This window comes from Mauremys reevesii, linkage group 1 (assembly GCF_016161935.1).
Source record: "Mauremys reevesii isolate NIE-2019 linkage group 1, ASM1616193v1, whole genome shotgun sequence".
NCBI lineage: Eukaryota > Metazoa > Chordata > Testudines > Geoemydidae > Mauremys > Mauremys reevesii.
This window is the reverse complement of record NC_052623.1, coordinates 273464756-273490334: the sequence shown is the minus strand read 5'-3', so window position 1 is coordinate 273490334 and position 25579 is coordinate 273464756. Positions and strand designations below refer to the sequence as shown.

The window sequence follows — 25579 nt, the reverse complement described above, 5'->3', positions numbered from 1 at the left end:
AACAGCCCCAAGGCACGGGAAAAGGGAAAGAGCCATGGGAAAGTGTTCCTGTATTTTTGGATGTCTCTAGTGTGATGAGTGTATTATCCTTTGAAAACAGTTCCTCACACTGTCTCCTCATTTCAGCTCTCCTTCCAGCCTGCTCTCACCTGGACACAAGCCATTCCCATCAGGTGAACATATGCTCCACTGCTTCAGGGACTGCCGTTTGGGGATCTCGGCTCCATAGCGTATTTCCAAACGGATCACCCAGTTCCATTCTGCAGGAATGATCAATATCCCCTTTCCCTTCTCCCTTCAGAAAGTCCCCCTTTCCTGAAGGTGGTAGAGAGGTGTGGTGCTCAGTGACTCACTCAGACATCACCACGCCCTATGCAGGGACATTTATTTGTTTGTTTGAGTGCATTGTATCTTTGACCACATTCGTAACTATAGATTTACAAAAAAAATGGTAACCAGAAGTCCGTTTTTGTAAACAGATGCTGTTTGGGTGCCTCCTATTACTCATCTGGATTCGTGTCATTCCTTTTTCCAGGCTGTGGTCTCTGTACTGTGCTCTGAGTCAGAAAGAACTCCACAAGAGATTTCTTTGAGTTGCTGGTTTCCTCCCAGTGACTCTTGACTTGCTGCCAAGGAAGCAGGGCGTAGCTTCTTAATTTTTTTTTTCTTTAAAGCTAGACTGATTAATAGAAACTCCTTTAAAACGCAGGGAAAAGACACCACCCCATCGCACATCCTGACACAGCAGCGGAGGAAACTTATAACTCCGGCAGGCAGGGCACTCCCTCCACTGCAGCTCTGTACATCAAGAAGACAGGACTAAGGCAAAACAAGCTCCTTCTTCTAAAGGTGCCAGAACCAGCCCCACTACAGGGTAAGACCTTTTCACAAAATCCTCTGCAACTGCTTTCTCCATTCAGTATCTCCCATTCCTTTGATCTAATAGCTGTCTTTCCCTTTTCCCTCATTTCCATGGTTCTCTATATCTTCGAGTGCGACTCACTAATGGCAAACACTTATGCCTTTATACTTTGCTTTGAAATCCAGCCACACATTGGGCTGAGGCACCAATAGAAGGCATTACAGGGTCTGACTGCAATTGCACGCTGCTTGCTAAGGTAACTCTATTCGTGCCTTGAGGGTGTGAGAGAGACACAGCGGAACTGTCTGTGCAGTGTGGAGTAAGGGAGATGCTTGACACATTTTTTTTTGCAATGACACATTTGCAAGTGTGGAAGCCAGTTTTTCTTCGACACAAGCTTCGGAGTTCGGCGCAGGTCTCTTTGAAATCAATCTTGCTCATTCAGATTTACACCAGCTCAACTCAGATCAGAATCTGGCCTTTGTTTTTTTCAGATGTCCCTCATGCTTTTGTGTGTGTGTCAAAGCTCTCCCATTTTATTAGTGGTTTGCAAGTCACCGGTTTAACAAAATAATTAAAACTTAAGTCTTTGGTGGCACAACTCAAGTCAGAGCTGGGAGGGTCCTTCTCAGAATCCTAGCTAGTGAGACTGAAGCGGACCAGAAGTTCTAACCAAAGACATATGAACAATGCGATTGCATGTTACGCCTTCTTAGTAGCCAAATCCCTGGGGTTGGGAGTGATGAGAATAAAAGTAAGGCAGACTAGAGAAGTGTTGAAAGCAATAGGAGAGCTGCATGGAAAAAGTGGAGGGTGTAAATGAGTGGAGTGGTGGGAGCCTATTGGTGGGAAGTAGAGCATTGCAGAAATTGGCAAATTTCTCACTCCCACACTAAATGCCTTTCCCCCAGCAATTCTCTCATTTCCCCTAAATATATTTCAGATCAGCACTGCTCCAATTTAATTCTCAGTCTGTCTGCAGATAGTCAGAGTTTAGCCTGTTGCTGGGCACATTTGCAGCTGTTGCCTTCCACCCAAGAGGCAGCTGCAAATCAGTGGTGGGTGAAGTGACCAAGACAGAGAGAGGCCATAGAGCTCTTACAGATCCTTCTGGGTGAAAGGCACTTTTGGTAGTGAAAGCAGTTATTTGGGGTCGTTAATACTAACCATACATTTGAGGAGGTCTGGGGGAAGGAAACAGTGGCTGAGTGGCCTTTTGCTGGAAGGCACTGGTGAGACTGGCTTTGTTCAGGCGTGCCCTATTTCAACATCTCTGTAATGAGGAGAGAGTTTCTTTTTCTGAATACACACAGCGAAGGGCACGGGACGTGATGTGCCTGAGGAGATGGGGCCAAGTTCATCCCTGGGATAGCTCCACTGGCCCACTAGGCGTCCCCCACAGCAGTCGGAGATGCCAAAAAGGGTTTCAAATCTGCCAGACTTACCCTCCTCCTTCCACCCAAACTCTTTGCACAAATGCCTGGGAGGTGGGGCGGGTAAGCACTGAGACTGCAAAGAAGTCTTTTCCTGTGCTTAAACACAGATTATTTCCCTATAACATGACAATGCAGAGCAGCCCCACTCAAAGACACACAATTACATGCTGCTGGAGTGATGGCCCCAAAATAGTGTAGTAATGCCACTGCATGCTGTAATGTCTTGGGGTCATTATTATTATTACTTCTACTACTGTAATGCCTAGAAACCTTAACCAACGTTGGGGTCCCTGTGTGCTAGGTACCAGACTGCCCCAAAGAGCTTGCAGTCTAAACATACCAAGGGAGGCAGGTATCAGAGGGGTAGCCGTGTTAGTCTGGTTCTGTAGAAGCAGCAAAGAATCCTGTGGCACCTTATAGACTAACAGACGTTTTGCAGCATGAGCTTTCGTGGGTGAATACCCACTTCTTCGGATGCAAGCAGTGGAAATTTCCAGGGGCAGGTGTATATATAAGCAAGCAAGAAGCAAGCTAGAGAAAGCTTGGAAAACTAAGGCAGGCAGGAAAACTAAGGGCTATTACTTGCCCATGGTCACAGGCAGAGCTAGGCTTAGAACCCAGGTCGCCTAAGTGCCAGCCTGGCTGGGCACCCTTTGAACAACAGCACTTCTTCTAGGAGACCATTTAAAGTAAGGGAGGAATGACTCCTGATTGTTCTACTCATGCAGGCGATCCTGTTGGAGTCACCTCGGCCTAGATTGTCCTGCAGGCATTTTGTGCAGTTTCTATACGACAGCGGCACATCAGGTGTGTCTGACTGGGGAACAGTCTGTACCTTTTGTTCATCCAATTTCAAAACTCATAAGGAGGGCGATTGAGCCCCTCCCATGGAAAAACCTGAGGGAAGTGGGCCAGGGATTGTGGACCCCACAGAGAATCCTCTGATTCTGGAGGAGTGGGGCACAGTGCCACAGGGGTGGCTGACACCGCCTCGCTCCCTCTTTGGGCAGAGACAGCTGTGCACGCAAGGCCCTCTCTGCTTGTGTAGTGCCCACAGGGTGCCTCTTCAGGGCCTTCAACTTGTTCCATTCTTAAGCGATACAAGGACATGACAATAAAGTACTGTAGCCCTCTCATGGCTTGCAATGGAGTATGGGCTCTGTCTAGAAAGCTTGCAAACAGACCCAATTCCAGGAGGTGAAATGTAGCGGATTGGCTGCTTTGGTATTTTGAGAGAGGCCCCAAGACAGGGCTCTTGGGGTTATTCCTGATACCAGCAACTGGGAGGATGCTTCCCAGCACAGGTAGACGGATGAGCTCTGCTCAAGCTAGCGTGGTAAAAATAGCAGTGTGGCTGCAGTGGTAGCTTGGGCTAGCCAGGCGGGGATCTGGCAGGAGTGTACTCAGGGGGCTAGCTCGAGCTGCCACGTGTGCCGCTATGGCAATGTGGTTATTTTTAGCGTGCTGGCTCGAGCACAGCTAGTGCGTATCTGCCTACGCATGCTGGGAAGCCGCCTCCAGCTGCTGTGCAGACATACACTTGGCTAAACTGACCCACTATAGGGGAATTCAGACCTAAAAGTGTCCTTAACTTTGTCCATAAGCCTGCTGCATGACTCCCAGGCAGCACGGCATGGCAGACAGCCAGAACCTTCCTCAATATGTGTGCCTGAATTTCCCCATACTGAAGGCGGGTGATCTCTGCACTAACACTGCCTCCTCTCCCTCTGCCTGAGGATTTCATGGTGCATGTCAGCTTGAGGCCACGTGTCAGATGTCCCTTGCACAATGGCAGATTTCCAGTCCTGCCCTACATTCCCTCTGCCTGTTGGGCAGAAGCTGTCATCACACCAAGCACTGTACCTGGTGTGCAATGCACTGAGGAACCAGAATGGGCATCCAAGTGGGAGTTTACACTAAAATACCCAGGGTGGACCTCCTCCCACAAGATTGGGCAGCATTAACACTGTCTCAATAGTAGACACATTCGCTTTTATGTTAGTGTCACCTTCCATCTGAACAGTAGCAGACAAAGGACAGGTCAGTGCTCAGAGAATTTCACTCCTACTTTCCCTCTTGCTTCTGTTCTCTGGCAAAAAGGCTAATCAATGCAAGGAGGATCACAGGAACTAGTCTTCCTACTTTCCCAGCATAGCAGCAGCCTAAGAGCAGGAGGGATGATGAGCTGAGATACTTTGTCTTCTCCTGCCCAAGTGTGGGGTTCACTTCCCATCCCAACATTTGAAGATGGAGTCCTAATTTTTCAAGGATCTTTCCTGCAAGCCAAGTGCTCACAGAGACAAACAAGAGGGTGCTGACTGGATTTGGGGGCTTCTTCTTCCAACATATCACCACCCTACCTGCTCACGTGAAGTTCCCTGCAGGCCACAGAGCATTCCAGGACACCTCTTTTCTCACAATGCTTGCTGCTCCGAGATTACCCTCTGAAGCAGCAGCTGGATGGGACTGCAGTTACTGGCAGGATTTCTATAAATCTTAGAAGGTTTTTTGAAAAGTGCCTCGTAGAGTCATGATGTTTAAGGGCAGAAGGGAGCACTGGATTTAGCCTGAGCCCCTGTATATCACCTGCTCACTAAACCTAACAAACAAAATTAGACCACAAGAGACTAGACTATTATGTGTCACAGGCAGGGAATAGGAGGGACCCAGGTGCATCAATCCCCAAGGCCCCTGAAATGATTAAGTTAGATCTACTCAGATAGTCCTGGCAAGTGACCCATACCCACATGCCGCAGAGGAAGGTGAAAAATGCCACAGGTCACTGCCAATCTGACTTGGGGAAAAATCCCACCCCAAACCTACATGTGGCAATCAGTTATACCCTGAGCATGTGAGCAACCAACCAAGTGCCTGAAAGAGAGAATGCTTGGTGCCACCTCAGAGCCCTGGACCACCTTGCCCAGTGTCCCATCTCTAGCCTGGGCCATCCCTGATGCTTGAGAGGAAGGAGGCAAAAAAAAAAACAAACCCAAATCCCAAATCCTCCCAGAATACATTGAGGGAGGGGTAGGAAAACCCCTTCCTGACCACTGCTGGAGACCAGCTCAAACCCTGGAGCATGAGCTTTAGAAACATAAGATATAAACTCAGCTGCTATTGCAGCCAACATGCAAAACACTAGCCTCCATGATGCACTTGAAAAATCCTCCCCAAAGCTGCAGCCTCATCCATCTGCCCCTCTTGAAGAGATTGCAGCATCGCAGTGGAGCAGACGGCATTCTGGGAGCAGCTTTTCACTAATGCTAAGTGTGGCCTGCTCTCTTTTGTTTCATTGTCATAGTAGAGAAGGCCTTAAAGCCACTTCCCACCCACCCCAGCCCAACGCAATCCCCCCTTGAAAGAGAGATCCTGCTTGTCAAGCTGAAATTTGGGATATAGGATTTACCCACCAAATAGGAAACACAGTGTCCGCAGCAGGGGAGGAAAGAGTCCCGCAGTGAGAGTCTAATAACTCAGTCGAAGGGCGTGAACCATGACATTCCTGGGCTACATGAAATATCAATGGGCCATGCTTGCTGAAACACGTTGCTTCATTTTGCCGCCAAATCAGTCAGGAGGTTTCCATCATCCAGCTGGCCACCCCTTGTTTTCCTTTCAAGCCACGGTTATAGCTCCTGGGAGGCCATCCTGGTGGTTATTTTGGTTCCGTGTGGACACATCTTCTGCTTAAAGGATGCACAAGCAGGGCCGGCTCTAGACCCCAGCGCACCAAGCGCGCGCGTGGGGCGGCATTTTCCGGCAGGGCAGCAGGCGGCTCCGGCGGACCTTCCACAGTCATGCCTGCGGGAAGTCCGCCGGAGCCGCGGGACTAGCGGCCCCTCCGCAGGCACGTCTGCAAGAGGACACCAGGAGCCGTGGGACCGGCGCCCGGCAGCGCGCCCCCTGCGGCATGCCGCCCTGCTTGGGGCGACCAAATTCTTAGAGCTGCCCCTGTGCACAAGGCAAGAGCCTTTCCTTCCCCACATTGCTTGCTCAGGCCAAAGTCTGCTCGGCCATTATTAACTTTGGAGTCCAAAGTCCAAGCACTTGTCATTGCTGAGTAAGTCTGAGCTGTGTCCCTCTTAAGGGCTAGACTACGCTTTGTGGAAGGGCGAGCCAGCAATCAGGACAAGGGAACTGAAGTGCAGAACACTCACAGGTGAGGGATAAAAAAACGCAAGCAGAGCAAGGGTTTACTAAGGTATGGCCGTCCTCTTTGGAACCCACACATATTGCTGAAGTAAGCCATTTTACTGCTAGGATTTTGCACCAAACACCCAGGAGCAGAGCATTTGCCATACCTCATCAGATGTCAGGAATTCTTTCCTCACCCTTGTGGAAATCAGTTTACACCCTGTAACAGGAGATCTAATTACCCTTGTAATAAATAACGTGCATGCCATTATTGTTTGTAACTCCCAGCCCTCTTACAGTCAAAAAGGATTTATGACATGTTGCAGCAGTGAAGAGCCCAGGCTAAATGCACTCTGCATAAAGAAGTAATGCGCTTTAATTTGTTCTAAACTAGATAGCCATTCATTTCACCATGTCTCCCTTAATCTCATATAATGGGATGACATTAAAAAAAAGAGAGCTAAAGAATATATTCACAAATATATTCCCTACTATGTCACCTCTTTCTTTCTTTCTTTCTTTCTTTCTTTCTTTCTTTCTTTCTTTCTTTCTTTCTTTCTTTCTTTCTTTCTTTCTTTCTTTCTTTCTTTCTTTCTTTCTTTCTTTCTTTAGGAACAACAACTGGAGGGAAAAGCACAGCAGCAGGGTGCCTAGCTAACCATCCCCCTTCAGTTAAAGGCTACATGAGACAGAATAGTGTTCAGGCAGATTTCACGCTCAGGCTTTTGATAGCAGTGCACTGTATTATAACTTTAAAGGACAGTTTATTGGGATCATGATAGAGCCATAGAGTCATAGACTTTAAGGTCAGAAGGGACCAATATGATCATCTAGTCTGACCTCCTGCACAACACAGCCTGCAGAATCTCACCCATCTACTCCTGCAACAAACCCCTAACCTATGTCTGAGCCACTGAAGTCCTCAAATCATGGTTTAAAGACTTCAAGGTGCAGAGAATCCTCCAGCAAGTGACCCGTGCCCCATGCTGCAGAGGAAGGCGAAAACCCCCCAGGGCCTCTGCCAATCTGCCCTGGAGGAAAATTCCTTCCCGACCCCAAATATGGCGATCAGTTAAACCCTGAGCATGTGGGCAAGACTCACCAGCCAGTACCCAGGAAAGAATTCTCTGTAGTAACTCAGATTCCACCCCATTTAACATCCCATCACAGGCCATTGATCGTAAACCATTTCCTACAATATATGCACTAACACACACACACACACACACACACACACATATGCAGCCAAACTCAGATACACTCAAACTGATCAATATGTGCACACAAAAATAAAACAAACACAAATGTGTGCAGGTAAGCTCACAGACATACCCACAGAGAAGATACACACACACACACACACACACACAAATCACACAACGCACACCCACAGCCTCCAGCCCATCGACCAGACACGTCTAAGCATGCTCTTTTCTCTCCCGGTTCCTTTTTCATTATTTCACTGCGCGTTCCAGGTCCTCCCAAACATTTTACACATTTAATTAGCCAGTTTTAGGAATAGAAATCCTGAGACTCTTAACGTGGCAAGGTGCGTATGCTGCCTCCCTCACTTCCCGAGCTCCCCCAAAGTACCAGCATGGAGCGTCTTATTATTACTAATCACTAAGCCACTGAAACATTTCTGTGTCTCCCATTAGCTCTAGTTTCCCCTTACCCCCTCCCTGGTCACTCTGCTTCCCTTTGTAGGCACTCAACCCCTCCCTTTCTCTCTATTTTCCTCCAGCGGTGGCTGTTGGCAGCTTGTTAGACCTCAGGCAGCTCCCTCTTCCCCTCCCTCCTCCCAAGAGAGCTTCGGTGTTTCTGTTGAGGTTGTCACATGCGTTGGCGCTCCAGGGCTTTTCTTCCTGAGAAAATGCCAATTTCTCAGCGTTTGCCTTCAGTACTGAGAGATTCACCCACTCTCAAATGAATCATAGACATCACAGAGGAAAAACCCTGTCAGATCATCTTTTCCCATCCTCCTAGTGCAGGACTGTTCCCTAGAGTCGTTCTCCAGGGCTTTGTCCAATCCAGTTATAAGTGACTCAAGCGATGAGTCTTCCACCACTTCCCTCGTGAGACTACTCCACAGCATAACAGACCTCACTCACTACTAGAAAATGTTTCCTGATCCCCAGCCAAAACATTCTGTTTGCTCAGTTTCAGCCCATTACTCTCAGTTATAGCCCCTTGGGCCACCCTGTGCAATTCCTCTCTTTCCTTTATGTTTACACCCATTAGATACTTGGAGGTGGTTGGCATATCCCCGCTAGTTGTTGTAAAGCCAAGCTGTGCACCTAGTAAGGCCTTTTAATCACACCCCTTAAACCAAAGACGCCAAAAGCACATATACACACGCACAGACTCATAGATTCATAGACTTAAGGTCAGAAGGGACCATTATGGTCATCTAGTCTGACCTCCTGCACAACGCAGGCCACAGAATCTCACCCACCCACTCCTGGAATAAACCCCTAACCTATGTCTGAGTTATTGAAGTCCTCAAATTGTGGTTTAAAGACCTCAAGGTGCAGAGAATCCTCCAGCAAGTGACCCGTGCCCCATGCTGCAGAGGAAGGGAAAAACTCCAGGGCCTCTGCCAATCTTCCCTGGAGGAAAGTTCCTTCCCGACCCCAAATATGGTGATCAGTTAAACCCTGAGCATGTGGGCAAGACTCACCAGCCAGAACCCAGGAAAGAATTCTCTGTAGTAACTCAGATCCCATCCCATCTAACATCCCATCACAGACCATTGGGCCTATTTACCTGCTAACTCCCAAGAGATCTCTCCGCAGGGAGATCTGCCAAATCACCCACATCTTTATAAACGGCACCTGAGTTGCAAACTGAGTCAGGCTGGTGAATCAAGAGCAGACTCTCAAGGCTTTGTACCATGCTACCTGCACATAACGACACAAACTCTGTGTCAACAGGGCCTCTGGCCTCACTCAGGTCTGAAACAAGAAGCAGACCATAGGGAAACATGGACCATTTATGATGTTTCGCCTTTGTAATCTGTAGGGCCACCAACTCTCTGGTATTGGTTCTGTGGGAAAAATAATAATGTCACAATGGCAGGATGATCTTTGCATCTTTGTATCATGGCAATTGAGTCCATCCTTTGAGAGACAGCAGGCTCGCATCACAGGGCCTGACAAAACTGCAATGGCCCTGGAGTGCTCAGCTATTGTATCTACCGAAGGCAAGCCTGTGGGACAGTTGTACGAATTTGTGATAGGCGATGCATTGTCCTGAGCCACCTGATCGTGGTGATACCATAAGTAGCATTGCCCTGGTGATTTGCTGGTGCCAGAGCTATACATTTGTACCAGCTGTAGGGTGGCACATCCAGTATTTTTCTCTTCTGCTGTGTACTCTTTGCCTTCATCACCAAATGATCCTGGCCCTGATTAGGGCCATTGGCTCTATTATTTGTCCTGCTGGTCTGCACTAATTCTAAGGTGGCAACTAGTGCTGGTTGAAAATTTTCCATCCAAACTATTTTGCCAGAAAGTTGGCTTTGAACTAAATTATTTTTTTCCCTGAGAAGTGTATGCACTCTGCAGATGACTTTTTGGGGTTTTTTGGTAAAAAAAATCAGATATGGTGGTCTTCCTGCCATCAACTGTAGTGTAGAAGTGCTGTGTGCTATGAACCAACCACTGTGTCCTCCCCAGAAGAAGCTGCATTGCAGCAGTTGGTGAAGGGTTCCCTGTATGGACAGTGTTTGTAAAAGCAATTTAGAATCCTTCATGACGACAAATGCTATAGGAATGTAAGCTGTTGTTGTTCATTATTAGCACTCCTGTGCATTGATAGCATTCTCTCCAGCCATGATCTCAGGGGGAGTGGGAGAAGAGGGGGGAGAATCTCAAGCTACCATCACCAGTACTAAGGGCTTGGCTACACTTACAAGTTGCAGCGCTGGTGGAGGCTTTCCAGCGCTGCAATTAACACCCCGTCCACACTTGCAGCGCTGGCTGAAAACCCATCCGGGTTGGGGTATAAGAGTGCAGCGCTGGTGACACCAGCGCTGCTCAGCAGGTGTGGACACTCACCAGCGCTTTACCTGTCCTCCAGGGAATAAGGAGCTATCCCAGAATTCCTGTTCAGCCACTCTGCACATCAGTTTGCACTCTACTGCTCTTGCCTCAGGTGACCCGCCCTTTAAATGCCCCGGGAAATTTAAAAATCTCCTTCCTGTTTGCTGCAGCCAGGTGTGGAGTGCAATCAGTTAATCAGTTACAGTTTACAGGTAACCATGCCTCGCATGGAGCACAGGTGAATTGCAGGACCTCATCAGTGTTTGGGGTGAGGCGTCTGTTCAGGCACAGCTGCGGATATCTTTGAGCAGATATCAAGGGACATGCTGGATAGGGGCCATCAACGGGACGCACTACAATGCAGGGTGAAAGTTAAAGAGCTGCGGAGTGCCTATTACAAAGCCCGAGAGGGAATCGCAGATCCGGATCCGCCCCACGACCTGCCGTTTTTACGTGGAGATGGACAACATACTTGGGGTGACCCACTGCCAATCCCAGGGTAACGATGGACACTTCTGAGCAGGCTGGGGACAGGAGGAGGAGGAGGCTGCGGGGAGAGAGTGAAGCTCCTGGGATGGGGAAGAAACCGCAGATTCCTGGAGGCATGCAGCCAGGAGCTCTTCTCAAGCCAGGAGGAAAGTACCCAATCGCAGCAGCAGCCAGCAGTTGCAGAAGGACAGGCAGAGGAAGCGGCTTTTATTTTCTGGGTGGAAATGTTTCTGGAGATGACGGGGGGGTCTGGATGCAGGCATGGCCGCGTCTCGATGTGGAATAGCCCGTTGTTGTGGGCGGTCTCGTCGCGGTCATCTGGTGCCGTTGTCTCAGCGGAAGCTTCATCCAGAGCGTGGGCTGTCTGCCTGCGCAGGTGTATAGGCAGAGCCGCTGTGTCCCTTGTCCCGACGGGTGACGTCCGCGCCACTCTTCGGCCAGGGGACCATTTCTGAACACAGGCACGCCGCATAGGGTCCCGGCGGAATCCACATTGCTCTAAAAGAGCCCCCGCTGTTCCCTAGTGACAAACATCTTCCAGGATTAAGTCCTGTGAAAAATGTTGGGAGACTCTTTAGTGAAGAGATAGGAGATAAGATCACCCCTGCATCTGCATCTTCACTCAACCCCTCTAGCACTCCAGATTACGCAACCAGCTCCCCTCTCACTCAAGCCCCACTCCTCACTCACCATTTCGTGGCTTCTGTTGTGTTTTCCTTTTGGGATAAAGAATGCAAGTGAGAACTTGCAAGTGAGAACTCCCTCAGTGTAACAATTCATGTCTGGAGATAGTGGATACAATGCTGCCCGTGTTAAATGTTGTCATTTCTGTGTGTACAGTGACCTTGACTGGACTGCCCAGATGTTCAACATCACAGAGGCTTCAAAATTTGAGAAAAATCCCGAAAGAGCAAAGAGGACATGCTGAAAACTGTTCTTCAGCACTCTGCTACAGAGAGAAAAGAATTGAAGGAGTGGCGAGAGAAAGAAAGCAGGACGAGAAATGCAGTGGCCAAGAGGAAACATCCTGGAGCCAAGCGGAGTCTATAGAGTCACTCGTTGCCATGCAAGCAGAGCACTACCGTGCTACTCCCCACCCGCCCGTCCTTTGTGCCTTGTGCACCATTTTCAGCTCCAACCACCTTTCATCAGAATCCAGGATCTTACATCCACCAGCTGCCTCCAACACCTGTCGTTCCCCAACCAGCCCTGATACCTACCACCACCCTTACCCTCTGCATTCAACCCCATCACCATGCAGTATATGCACCCTGAAGTGCAGGATTCATTAAACAGCAATCCAGACATGGCATATGCAAACTTGTGACTGTACAGTTCACCAACCCACACCCTTGCCCTCTTGTGTTAATGAAATGTTGTGTGTCTGTCTGTCTGTCAAGGAAGTTTTTTTCTTTTCAATAAAACAATTCTTGGCTTTGAAAACAGTCTTTATTATAGCAGGTAGTGAAAGACACCTTAGCCCAGTAAAGAAAGAGGCACTGCAAATCATATTATTATTATGGATAATAGAATAACAGTGTAAGCAGTGCAATTCACTCCCATGCAAGGCAGCAAACATTACTGTTGGCTTTCAGCCTCAAATTCTTCCCTCAAGGCATCCCTAATCCTTGAAGCCCTGTGCTGGGCCTCTCTATTAGCCCTGCTCTCTGGCTGTGCATATTCAGCCTCCAGGACTTGAACCTCGGTGGTCCATGCCTCACTGAATGTTTCACCCTTCCCTTCACAAATAGTATGGAGGATGCTGCTTTCCCCAAGTCTAGCTTCCCATACAAACATCTCCAGCGAGCCTTAAACGCCCAAAAGCACACTCCACAGTCATTCTGCACCGGCTCAGCCTGTAGTTGAACCGGTCCTTGCTCCTGTCAAGCTTCCCTGTATAGGGTTTCATGAGCCAAGGCAAGGATCACAGTGGGCATTTCGACATCCCCTACTGTGATCTTCCTGTCTGGGAAAAAAGTCCCTGCCTGCATCTTCCTGAACAGGCCACTGTTCCGAAAGATGCGTGCATCATGCACCTTTCCAGGCCAGCCTGTGTAAATGTCAATGGCGCCTGGAGAACCATAGAGAAATACTGATGCCAGGTGGGGGCCAGAATAGGAATATGCGTCCCATCTATCGCCCCTCCACAGTTAGAAACCCAATTGTGCAAAGCCATCCACAATGTCCTGCACGCTCCCCAGAGTCACGGTCTTTCTTAGCAGGATGCGATTAATTGCCTTGCAAACTTGCATCAAAACGATTCCCACGGTCGACTTTCCCACACCAAACTGGTTCCCGACCGACCGGTAGCTGTCTGGATTTGCCATCTTCCAGATTGCAATAGCCACCCGCTTTTCCACCGTCAGGGCAGCTCTCAATCTTGTGTCCTTGCGCGCGAGAGTGGGGCGAGCTCAGCACACAGTCCCATGAAAGTGGCTTTTCTCATACGAAAGTTCTGCAGCCACTGCTCGTCATCCCAGACTTCCATGACGATGTGATCCCACCACTCAGTGCTTGTTTCAACCAAAAGCGGCGTTCAACGGTGCTGAGCATTTCCCGAATGCCGCAAGCACTCTAGTGTCAAGACAAATCCATATTGATATCATCGCGGACTCCTCACTGTCACTTTGGAGCTGAAGGAATAGCTCGACTGCCAAACGTGTTGTGCTGGTGACACTCATCAGCAGAGTCCTCAGCAGATCGGGCTCCATTTGCCACAGAAATCGCGATTCACAGAGAGTAACAGAAAGACACTCACAATGGCGCCAAACGCTGCCGGAATGAATGCTGGGATGTGAAGGAATGGTGTTCTGTGGGATAGCTGCCCACAATGCACCTCTCAATACCGCGCTGTAAAGTGCTGCACGTGTGGCCACACTGCAGCGCTGGTAGCTGTCAGTGTGGCCACACTCCAGCGCTGGCCCTTACACAGCTGCATGAGCAGCGCTGTAACTCCCAGCGCTGCAACTTGTAAGTGTAGCCAAGCCCTAAGTCTCTCTTCCATCTCAAGCCATCTGAGGCGAATACCAGGCATATGAGCTCACGTCCTCTCCTCCCCTCAAGTCTGGCATCTTTCAGTAACTGTTCTACCCACTCACCTTGGCCCAGGGACTGATTTCCCATCATAAATGTCCCCAGGGGGCTGCCGCAGGGCTTACTGAGCATTCCACAGGCCCTGGTTCCCGGACACGACACCTCCCTGGCTTGTGAGATGCAGCCCTGGAAAGGACAGGCTACACCAAGCAATTGCAGGGTTAAGTAATTGCAGGTTTGAATTCTTTGGGGTGAGCCAATGGAAAAACTGGCAACTCCAGGATGGTTGGGACTGAATCACAGTCCAATAAAAGCCTGATAAACTCCAATTCCAGCTGCAACTAGATTGAGGGAAGGAGGAGAAAGGATATGCACCCGGCATGTGCTGCTGCTCTAGCGATGTGACCCCACCCAGCTGATGAGAACACAGGCCTCACTCCTGCAGAACAACCAAGGCACTTTCTATTGTCTTAATGAGAAGAAAAGCACATGCAGCCCAGTCAGAAATGGAAAAGACCTATTATCTTGCTCTCCTCTATCCCTGAGCATACATGGGATTATTAGCTACTGTGTATTCAATGGGCAAAAGGGACAATGAATGGAGAGGGTGGTCATGCTTTTACTCAGAAAGACTTAAAGCTATGAATCAGCACCCCTTGAGGAGCTCACGTTAGGTAGCATGTATAGTGAGAGTGGCCACAGGAATTAGTAATGCCAGAAGTTACCTAACTTGGACTGATCGTGAGCAGCAAGCTAGATGTGAGTAGAACAGAGCAGAAAAAGAAAATTCACAGCAAACAAAAAACAAAAATTCCAAAATCAATGTATTTTTTATTAGTGGTGGGTTTTGGAGGGGTTGGTTTGGTTTAGTTAGTTGGTTTTTTTTGTTTTTGTTTTAAATTTTTGAGTGGAACATTTTTATAACAGAAAGTTACATTTCAGTTATTTTCTGTTTTTGTAAATAAAGAAATGTTTAAAAATGAATGTTCTGGTCAGCTTGGTCAGGTGAGGATTTTTAAAAATCATTCCTATTTTTAAAAAATGTCCTTTAACAGTGATCCATTTAAAAAACATTTCCCCCTCCCCCGAAATATTTAATTTTTTTAAAATGTCATTTTCCAATGCAAAATATTTTCTGTTTGAAAAAAAATGTGAGGACCTCTAGTTATGAGCTTCCTATGTGATATGGTGGTAAAGAAAGCCAATGTGGTTTGGGTGACTGTACACAGAGTCCTCACCTCAGGGAGCAGGGAAGCTATGATTTCTCACAGCCTATACGCACTGTTGAGTCCATGTTCTCTTTCGTCAATTCAGTTTCAGAACCAAAGCACAGGGCATTCATATGACAGATTATTAAAGGTGCTGGAGGGATCCACTTAGAGCCTGGTTTACAGAACTGCTGAACACCCAACAGCAGCCACAGCAGCCAGTGAGAGGTGTGAGTGCTCCCCACCTCTGAAAATCCTGAAGTATAAGGAGTTTTCTGGGGTAATCCAAGGGTTAAAAGCAAGCCATGACAAAGAGAAACAGAACATCAGGACCAATTTTCTACTAGTCAGATCTAGGAAGCCCTATTGGTTGAGACCTTGCAAACTGGACAGGACAATGCACAGATATTTACAGTGAAGAACAATCCTGCATGGCACAGAGGTCACTTCTTTCTCCAATTTCTGTAATCCTGGGAATTCCTGTTGGTTATTAGCTAATGCCGGTTTTGGACAAATGGTAAGCAAGTGGGAAAGCTTGGCAGTCCCATGAGGTGTGGGAAAATAGTATTTGGACTGTGATGATACAACCTAGTAATCTTTAAAAGCAGCTCTGACACACACAAGGCTTCAATTAGGCAAAAGGGAAGGAATGGGGAAGGTGGAGTAAATGAGTAACATATGCCATTTGGGTGACTCTACAAAGCCTTTCTGTATGACAGACGTTATTACGAATGTAACTGCAGTATTATATTGCATTGTCACTGCTCCTCATCCAGAAAGCTACAGCTGGATTCCTTGCCTGACTCATCTGGCCCAGAATAACTGCAAATATAAAGCAGGTGTTTGACACTGCTCTCACCTAGTAACGAGAGGGAGGGCAGGAAATTAACTTAGCCCCTTTATTTACCTCCCCACACATTTTCAGGAGCAGTCTTCTCTTGGGCAGAGAAGATAAGACTAAAGGACCCAACAAGTCTTTGCTGTCTCTAATTTCTGTGACTCTAAGTACAAAATACTGATAAGAGTCCTGTCAGTAGGTGAGATTTGAAACCCTAATGCTTTCCACTTGCCACTTTTGTGCAGGGGGAGTGAATCTGTTCTCAATATCAGGCCTCTGCTCCTTAGATTTCATCATTTCAGAAAATAAAACAATAGCTTTGGCTAAGTGACACTATCAGACCTCGCCAATGCTAGTCCCTAAAATCTTGCTTCTTTTTAAATCAAATATTCATAAGTGACAAGGAACACAAGAAGTCAAGTCCTGCTGCATGTAGGGGAATAATGCAAAGGAATCAGATACATTACATGTGTAAGGTGTCTTAATGCAGTAATATATTGAGCAGATTTCCTTGAATTTAAAAGGAAATCAAGAGTAGCCCTCACTACAGACCAATGCTTGGGATTTTTTTATGGAAACTGCAACAATTTCCATTTTAGGAATAAAGGATCTGAGCAAAACATTGACTCCAGTTCTTCTTCTTAGTGTATATGCAACGTGCCTCAGGTGGCACGTGACCAGGATTCATCATTGAATTTGGTCTGCTGGTTGGATTATTAGCTTCCCCGGCCTGGGCCGGGTACTCACAGGGAATGATCCACACCGGACAATGACTCCAGTTATCCCATCTTCCACCACACCAGATCCGACCATGGAGCCACTAAGTACAGTAGTCTATTTCCCCCCCCCCCCCACCCCGAACAGCCCAGTGGTTCATCTATGCTGGTATTCTCTCTTAACAAAACGCATCAGACCACCAGCCTGCGTAGTCCTGTAGTCCACTCTAACAGTGCCCAGTACCTGATGTGTCAGAGGAAGACAAATCTCCACCTCAACTGACTCATGATATACCAGACCAACTGGATAACACTGTATTGTCGGGTGGGGGGATGAGGAAAAGGAAATCCTTCCTGACGTCCATGGCCCCAGTGGGCAAATAGCTCAATTTCCTGCCATGTGGGACTCGAGTATATCATTTTACCCTGCACAGCACTTAACCTTATTAATGGTCAGACATAAAGTCAGCCTATTTTTAAAAACTACCCACAGTATCTTCAAAACCCTGCTGTGCATTTCCCGGAAGACTGGCTACAGTGGCTACAGCTTCTCTCTAAGTACTCTGAGTGATTTGCTGGGGACTGTGCGGGGGTGTTACTAGTATTTTTAGATATTTTTTCAGCGCTCTGCCAATATTTCTGGGGTGGGTTTAGAACAAACCCGGTTACTTTCTTGCATGTAAATACAGGTTTATTGTAACAAAGTTCTTGATTCCAGCACCCACCTTTATTTTCTTCTCCAATACTTTTTTTTCCTTCAGAATCATCTGCATTTGAGACCTTCCCCCCCACCACACACACAGACTAAGAAGCCAAGATGTTGGTGCTATTGGCTGGTATTTTTGTGGTCCACATTGCCACCGTGGTCATGCTGTTTGTATCCACCATTGCCAACGTAAGTCATTCTGCTTCTAAACGAGAGGGTGGTGTTGTAGCCATGTTGGTCTCTGTGTAATCTCGAAAGCTTGTCTCTCTCACTGACAGAAGCTGAAGATATTACCTCACCCACTTTGTCTCTCTGAACAAGACAGGCAGCAGACGTTGAACGCTCAACCCTTCCATGGTTATAACCCCACACACCATTGAAAGGTTCTGCTGTACAGTTGCCAGGCTATAGAGTTAGGGAGTAGGACACCCTCTTTCAGTAAATAATAACGTGCAAAGGAGCTGTTCAGAAAACATAAGGAGCCTGATTCACTGCTCTGTTACTCCAATTTCATGCCGGGGTAACTCCCTTGAAATAAATGGATCTCTGAAAAAAATCAAGCCACTTTAATTTAAATGCCACCCTGAGAACAGAAAAGTTCCTAGTCCTGAACTAAAACAAACAGAGGCAGCCTCAAGGTGATGTTTCCACTCCCATAACTTTATAGTAGGAACCACCTGTACACACCCCATTCAAGAACTAGTTGAGCAAGTGAGATTAATGGAGGATAGTTTTAAGCTGAAATTTATCAGCCCATCTGCCAGACAGTCTCTTGTATAATTATACGGTGGATGCTTGTCAGTTTCTGGAACTAAAAAGTGTTTCATGAGCTGTTTGGGCAAAACTAACAGTTATTGGTAGCGTTCATTATCATCTATATGATAAAACACTACACATATAAGGACTGGTCCCTGTCCAAACCAAAAGCACTTTGTAGTAGCTGAAATATGCAGCAGATCTATCAACATACTACAAAATTGCAACACCCGATAAGCTCCCACCCCAAATGGTGAAAATGGACTAGTCCAGTTCATTGTGCATTCCATGACACAAGATGGCATCTCATTTAAAAGAAAAAACAAAGAGCGTTTGGATAATATGTTATCTGATTGGCTGAACCAGCTTTAGATTCTTCCAGACTCCTTAGTGCCACCCACGTTCAAGGAATAGATATAGTAAATTGGTCAAATTCTGCCCTCAGATACCTTCATGCAATGTCACTGAAGTCAGCGGGGCTGTGTGAATATCACAGAGGGCATGTTTTCTCACATGCACACAGATCATAGATCTCTTGTGACATTAAAATCATAGGTCAAAATTAAGAGATTATTGCAAACCTAGGAGAAAAGGTTCGTTATATAACATATGCAATTCATCTTCTACCAGGCTAGGAGGAGTTGGCTGCGGAAGGTTCATACACTGAAAATTCCCCAGATTCCACAGAGCATGTGATCCAAGAGCACATACATACAACACAAAAAGGCCAAGTGTTTCTGGGGACTCATGACTGTAAATTGTTGGGCCAATGGCCAAGTAACTCACAGCAGTGTGAATACCAAAAGATTTGCAGGGGAGAGTTTCTTGAGCTGGAAAGAGCTGCTAAAAATCCCACTTGGTGTCAAGATGCTGCTGTCCTAAGTATTTATTCCCAACAACATGCTCTTGCTCACCAAGTCAAAAAGGAAAACCAACAATTCTTATCAGAGTGAAGACAAAAGGCTTGTTAAAGGACAAATGCTGTCACATCAGTGCAGACCAGTTGTGCATTATGTCCTGTATCCTGCCATACCAGCGGAAACCAAATCTTCATCTAGTCAAGCAACCTACTGGGAAAGCCTAGTGCTCCATCTTGTCGGGTATACTGTCTCCAATAATTGTTCCGTCATTGTTCAAAAGAAAGCACAAACTCCATATTGGAACACAAGTGCACAAACTTGTGCTACATGTGGAAATTTCTTCCTGATACCGCCAGCTAAAGAGCTTAGACCCTGAAGGAAGCGTATGCCCCTCTCTCTTAGGAATTGTATCCTATCCAGTGCCACTGCAGATTGTTATTTATATAGCATCAGAGGGGTAGCCGTGTTAGTCTGGATCTGTAAAAGCAGCAAAGAGTCTGTTAGTCTATATGGTGCCACAGGACTCTTTGCTGCTTTTATTTAGCGTTAGCACTTAGAGGCCTCAGCTAGATTGGGGTCTTGCTGTGCTAGGCACTGTACAGACATATAGTAAAATGACAATCCCTGCCTCAAAGTGCTTATAAAGACGGATGCTATTTTTAGTTAGACAAATGGTCTTGCTTGTATACTACACTACAGAATGACTCCTTCCTCCCCAGTCCTCTTTGCAGCAGAAGGGAGGCAAAGGGGCAGGCCACCATTTTTATAGTGACCAGCCCAGCTCCATTTTAAACTTCATAGCCAAATACACATGAAGAACTCTCCTGTCTTTCAGAGACTTTACCTGCACAGGCAGCAACGCAATCATTTATGTGTAACACAAAGCTATTCCTGTGCCTTAGTTTATGCTGCCCCCTCGTGGCAGCCTCTGACTGAAAATTATTCAACAGCCTCCAAATCATATTTAAGCGGCTACCTTGAAACCCGACAACAAGAGGGAAGACCCAGAGCTAAAATGCTCAAGAAACCCCAGTGAACTCTCAGTTTATCCTGCACTCTGGTGGTCTAGAGAAGTCTGGCACAGCAGCCCTAGATGGGAATAGACTTCCCTGCCTACTAGATTTTCGACACAAAAAACTACAGCCAAAAGAGGGACTAGGATCTCTAATGAGAGGATATTGCACACATTTTAAAACGTGTGCAAACATGTATTCAGAGTCTAGAGCCCCCCAAAGGAGGACACCATAACAATGACAAACTCAAAGCTTTAGCTTTACCGTGACACTCCTGCCACATCACGGCTTCCAGCCAATGGCCACCTTCCGTCGAGGAGTGTCCACCCATTCTGATTCACATAGGACACCTCCATTTGTGATTAAGGTGTTCCGCATGCCCCATTTGCAGGACATTGAAACTGCTCCCAAATGCTGTCAAAGCCAACACAGCAGCAGTGTGTCTAAGCACCCACAGTGCAGATGACCAACTAGAAAAGGCTGTGCATAAAAGGGGCAAAAAGAGTCCTTCTTTGTCCTCTGCCAACAATCTTTTTTGTACCCCCAAAGCATATGTGTTTTACTCTTATTATCTTAGATGCCTTAGCTAAAAATACTGACCAGTCTCTATGCAATTATCCAGTCCTTTTCAAAATTCACCCAATACTCATGCAGTGACCTCGTGTGACAGTGAGTTAAGTATTTGAATTTTCTATTTGTTGTAAGTGTACTGCCCTTTAATGTAATTGAGTGGTCCCTTATTGTCATATTACATGGCAGGACAAAAAGGAACCTAAGAGCAATTTTCACTATATTTTTGTAATTGAGTTTCTCCCGCCCCCCCACACCGACTCTTCTTCTATCTAGACTAAATATCTCAAATCTTTCAAGTCTCTTATCCCAGACAACTTTAGATCTTCATGAGTTCCATGCACAGGGGGAAGGTTTTATCGCTACACAAGCTTCCAGCGGTCATTGTCCCTCTTAGGCCCAGATCAGGTGATAGGCTGGAGCAACCATTGTCAGAATGGTCAAGAGCAACAACATTGACACGACTGTTTTATTCCATTTCAGGTCTGGATGGCAGGTACCTCTGCCACGGGAACAAACACAACAGGACTCTGGCTAAACTGCGATGCTGGGAAATGCTATCAGACCGCATTTGCTGAAGGGGATATGCGTAAGAGACATTTTCTTTAGGTCTTGATACGACCTGTATAGGCTGAAGGCCTACAGTACATTGTGATACTGATAGTAGCTTAACATACACTCTCTCTCTCCCCTCCTGCCTCTGTATTGCCAGCTTCCCTCAAGGCAGTGCAAGCCTTCATGATCCTGGCTATCATCTTCTCCTTCATCTCATTGGTCATGTTCGTGGTGCAGCTCTTCACCATGGAGAAAGGGAAACGCTTCTATATCACTGGAGCCATCATGCTGATTTGCTGTAAGTCCAGTATCTCTCCATCAGGTTGCTAAAAGGATTAAATGTGCGTGTGTGTGTGTGTGTGCATGTAACACACACCCCTTTCCCTCCCCCTCCCTACGCGGCAGCTGGCGGAGCCACCAGTCAAGTAACCTTGGAGGCCAGGCGAGTTGTGAGCTGCAGCCCGCGGGGAGAGGCAGGAGCAATAGCTGGGGTCTGCAGGGAGAAGGCGCTGCTTTCCAGAAGGGGAGGCTGAGGGTAAGGGGGAGGCCTGCCTGGGGTTGGCCATGACTCAAGCTGTTTGAGGTCATCCAAACCTTTAAATTTCTCCTCCCTACTATCAACGTATACAGTTTTTTTGGGGGGATGACCCCCCCCCCACACACACCTTCCCCAAAGTTGGCCCATACTTACAGAGCTGGTTGAAAAGTGTCCATCAAAACTTTTTCAACAAAAAATGGCTGTTTCCTATAAGGAATTTTTTGTTGAATATTTTCATTTGAAGTTTTCCAGCTGAAAAACTGAAAATCAAAATGTTTTTAATAAAAAAAAATCAGTTTTCAAAAAACTGATTTTGGGGGGTAAGGGATGAAGGAAGGAACCAAAACATTTTTGTGTTTTTCATTAAAAAAAAAAAAAGAAAATTTCCATTAATATGTTTGAAAAAAAACCCATCAAAATGATTAATTTTCTTTTGGAAAGACTTATTTTCAAACTAGCTCTTACACACACACACACACACACACACACACACACACACACACACACACACACACACACACACACACACACACACACTATTAGTGCAACCATCCCCACTGCTGCACCAGTGGAATTCCATTGGAATGAATGGAAGACGCAAGTGTATACCTGCTGGAATGGTTTTGTCCATTGTCTGTAAACTGCTTTGGTATCCCTCCCTCTGGATTCATTGGGCCCTATCTGTCTGAAGGTTTTATCATTGATTCCACCATGGGACGGGTTGTTCTCCACAGCATAAACCAAACAATCCCAGAGCGTCTTGCTCCACCGCACAGTGGCTCTGATGTAAAATTCAAAATGGCTGTTTCAGGAAAGCAGTCACTGCTTTGGTTATTCACAACGGATGGTCTGGAACACAGCAGAGTCTTTCCAAGAAAGAACAGGGATCGCCAATAGTGTGTTCAAACTGTCAACACCATCAGGCAGTGAGAGGAGGAAATCCTCTTGTCCTGCTCCACCCATCCCTAATTGCTATTGCCTTTTTGAGAAGGAGGGCATCAGGCGTTTACCTAAAGCTTAGATGTAACCAGAGGCAATTTAATTCTCCATTTCAGATTACAGTTTGGTTTATTGCTCCAGGCAGTTATCCATACCAGCCCTCACCTACTGTGTGTGAATCATAAACAGAAGGTGATCTCTGTTAAAGTAATGGGAGATTCTTTATCAGGGTGACCAGATGTTCCGATTTTATAGGGACAGTCCTGATTTTGGGGGCTTTTTCTTATATAGGCTCCTATTACCCCCCACACCCGGTCCCGATTTTTTACACTTGCTGTCTGGTCACCCTATTCTTCATAGACTTCATCGGCTTTGGATCAGACTCTGACGAGATGAAAGAGGGAGAGTACAAATCCAATATAATAGCTTTTAATCCTCCCAAGCTCCCCACTGGTTATGAATAGATTCCCAATATAAGTGCTGCTCTTGGGGGCCAAGCAGGGGCGGCTCCAGGCACTAGCACGCCAAGCGCGTGCTTGGGGCGGCAAGCCACCGGGGGCGCTCTGCTGGTTGCCGGGAGGGCAGCAGGCAGCCTGCCTGCCGTGCTTGGGGCGGCAAAATGCCTAGAGCCGCCCCTGGGTCCAAGGGTCGATACCGATCACAGCCTTCAACTGGACGTCCTTATTGGCGGGAGGAATGGGGAAAAGAAATGTGTTTGGAGTAAGCAGGTTGTTTGACTTATTAGTTTTACACCTGAGAGTGACTAGAACAGCCAGTAGATAAAGGATCACTGTCAAGGTTGGCAAGCCCGAAAATGTCATCCACTTCCCCCCCCCTCGAGCTGTTTTCAGTGTGTGCATTATGTTCATGTGGTTTTGTAATTAAAACAAAACATGAAAAGCCTCTGCCAGTAGCCCCTGTGCTCATGAAAAACCCTACAACAGCAAACCCCAGTGTTAACGTAAGAGCACACAACAAACAAGTGTGCGCAGCCTCACCTGCGAGTGATCTGCCCAAATGCACACTAGAGTGTTCAGCTTCAGCACTCGTAAGAAAGCCAACACTAACACCCCAGAATCTAAATTTGTGCACCATTCCCGACAACTCTGGAATCTGAGTAGCTCCGGTATGCAACTGTGGCCTATCTCCTTCCAGTAACACACCAGGATGTACTGACCTGGTGCTCACAAGAAACCCTAGGATAAAAAATTAGCATACAGTGCTCAGTGCTCATGAGCAGCCCTACAACAGTAAATGGGCCATCAGCTTCACAGGGCACACGCCACAATATCGCTGCAGTACCTGGGATGTCCTGCAAAGATTCAGGTTTTCAAATATCTTCCAATTCTTTCTTCCCTCCCCTCCCCCTACAGGGCTGTTCATTTTGATTGCAGTCTCCATCTACACAGCCCGATTCCCACACTACTTCACAGCACCTCGGGACCATCATGGCTACTCCTTCATATTGGCCTGGATCTGCTTTTGCTTCAGCTTCATCATTGGCATCCTCTACCTTGTCCTTAGAAAGAAATAAAGGCTGGCAGGAGTAAAAGGGGTGGGGAGTGGGGGTTAGAAATTGGGGATGGGGAGGACGAGGAATCATTCAGCTGGAAGAACTGTTTGGCCAATAACACCAAAAAACACCCACCACAAATGAATTCACCAAAGAGAGAGAAACAGCTCCTCCAGTCCAGCCAGCGCCTCCTTGATCCCTGGGCCCTGAAGTTACAAACGAACTGCCTTGTCCTCTGGCTCTGCTCTCCTTCCTCGCAAAGTCAGGCTGTGCCTTAAGGAACCACCAGACTCCACATCACCGACTTGGCGGCACCTCAAGGAAATGAGCGCTGCATCTTACTCCCCCCCCCATTTCTCCTTAGCCTGCGTTGTGGGTGCGGGAGTGAGGGATAAGGCTTTTTGCCCTGAAGAACAATGGGACAGGCCTTTTGTTACATTTTTAGAAGGGTTAAAGACATCATATCTGGGAACAGCCCAACTCAATTAAATTCAAGTTTTTAAAAATATCATAACTGCAAATTCATTGCCATCCTGTTTCCTACTTAAGAAAGAGACTAATTCCCATGAATAAATCGGGGAGAGAGGTGGAGGGAGAGAGGGAAGCATATAAGAATGGAGGGGAGGAGCCAGGGAAGGAAGGAGGCAGGCAATGATCCTAGTAACAGAGGATGCAGTTATAACTCAGTGGTACACACCCCAGAGAGTCACCTGGAGGTGTTTCTCCACTATAGTTGGCTGTGTATCTCTCTAACACAGCCGCACGATGAAGATCTCAGGAAGTCCCTATGAAGCCATAAACAGGCAGATTTGTGATGCATGTGCTCTATAAGCCACGGGACTGAAGGGACTTTCCAATCTGATCGCTGAGGCAGCCTGCTTAGGCTCGTGGGAGCTCACTGTTGAAACACTGAATTAGGTTTTTATAACTACCTTTCCGCTCATTGTAGCACAGGATGGGGCATTAATCACCGACCCCGCAGTGACATTGTCAGTCACCTCAAACTAAAACGACATTTGATGGCAGAAGAAATAAGGCCTAGTAGTTAAAGTGGAAAAATCTGAGAGTTAGGAATCCAGCATTCTGTTCCCAACTCTGTCACTTAACCTATTTGTGCCTATGTTCTTCCATTTGTAAAATGATGTTCATTATACTTACCTCCCAGGGGTGCAGAGAGGCTTTGTTAATTAATGCCTATACAAGGAAAATCCCACACGAAAGGCTGTATGGAAAAAAATAGCATTGTCGTGTCATAATTGCAGGAATAGAGTTACTGTCTGCATCAGTGTATCCAATCCAAACATTTCTGTCCCTTTGAAAAGCTTAAATAGTAAGTGGAGATTGTTAGTGGCAAGAGGTCAGGACTCACT

At 46.9% G+C, this 25579-nt stretch overlaps 1 protein-coding gene across 1 annotated transcript; it reads left to right on the top strand.

Annotated features, from left to right (window-relative positions):
* Window positions 1-689: 689 nt before the first annotated feature.
* Window positions 690-24774, top strand: EMP1 (epithelial membrane protein 1). Its single transcript, XM_039503600.1, has 5 exons — window positions 690-874; window positions 17521-17654; window positions 21148-21253; window positions 21377-21517; window positions 24070-24774. Exons 2-5 carry the CDS (start codon window positions 17577-17579, stop codon window positions 24228-24230), a joined length of 486 nt encoding a protein of 161 aa, XP_039359534.1. The 5' UTR covers window positions 690-874; window positions 17521-17576; the 3' UTR covers window positions 24231-24774.
* The last annotated feature ends 805 nt before the right edge of the window (window positions 24775-25579 follow it).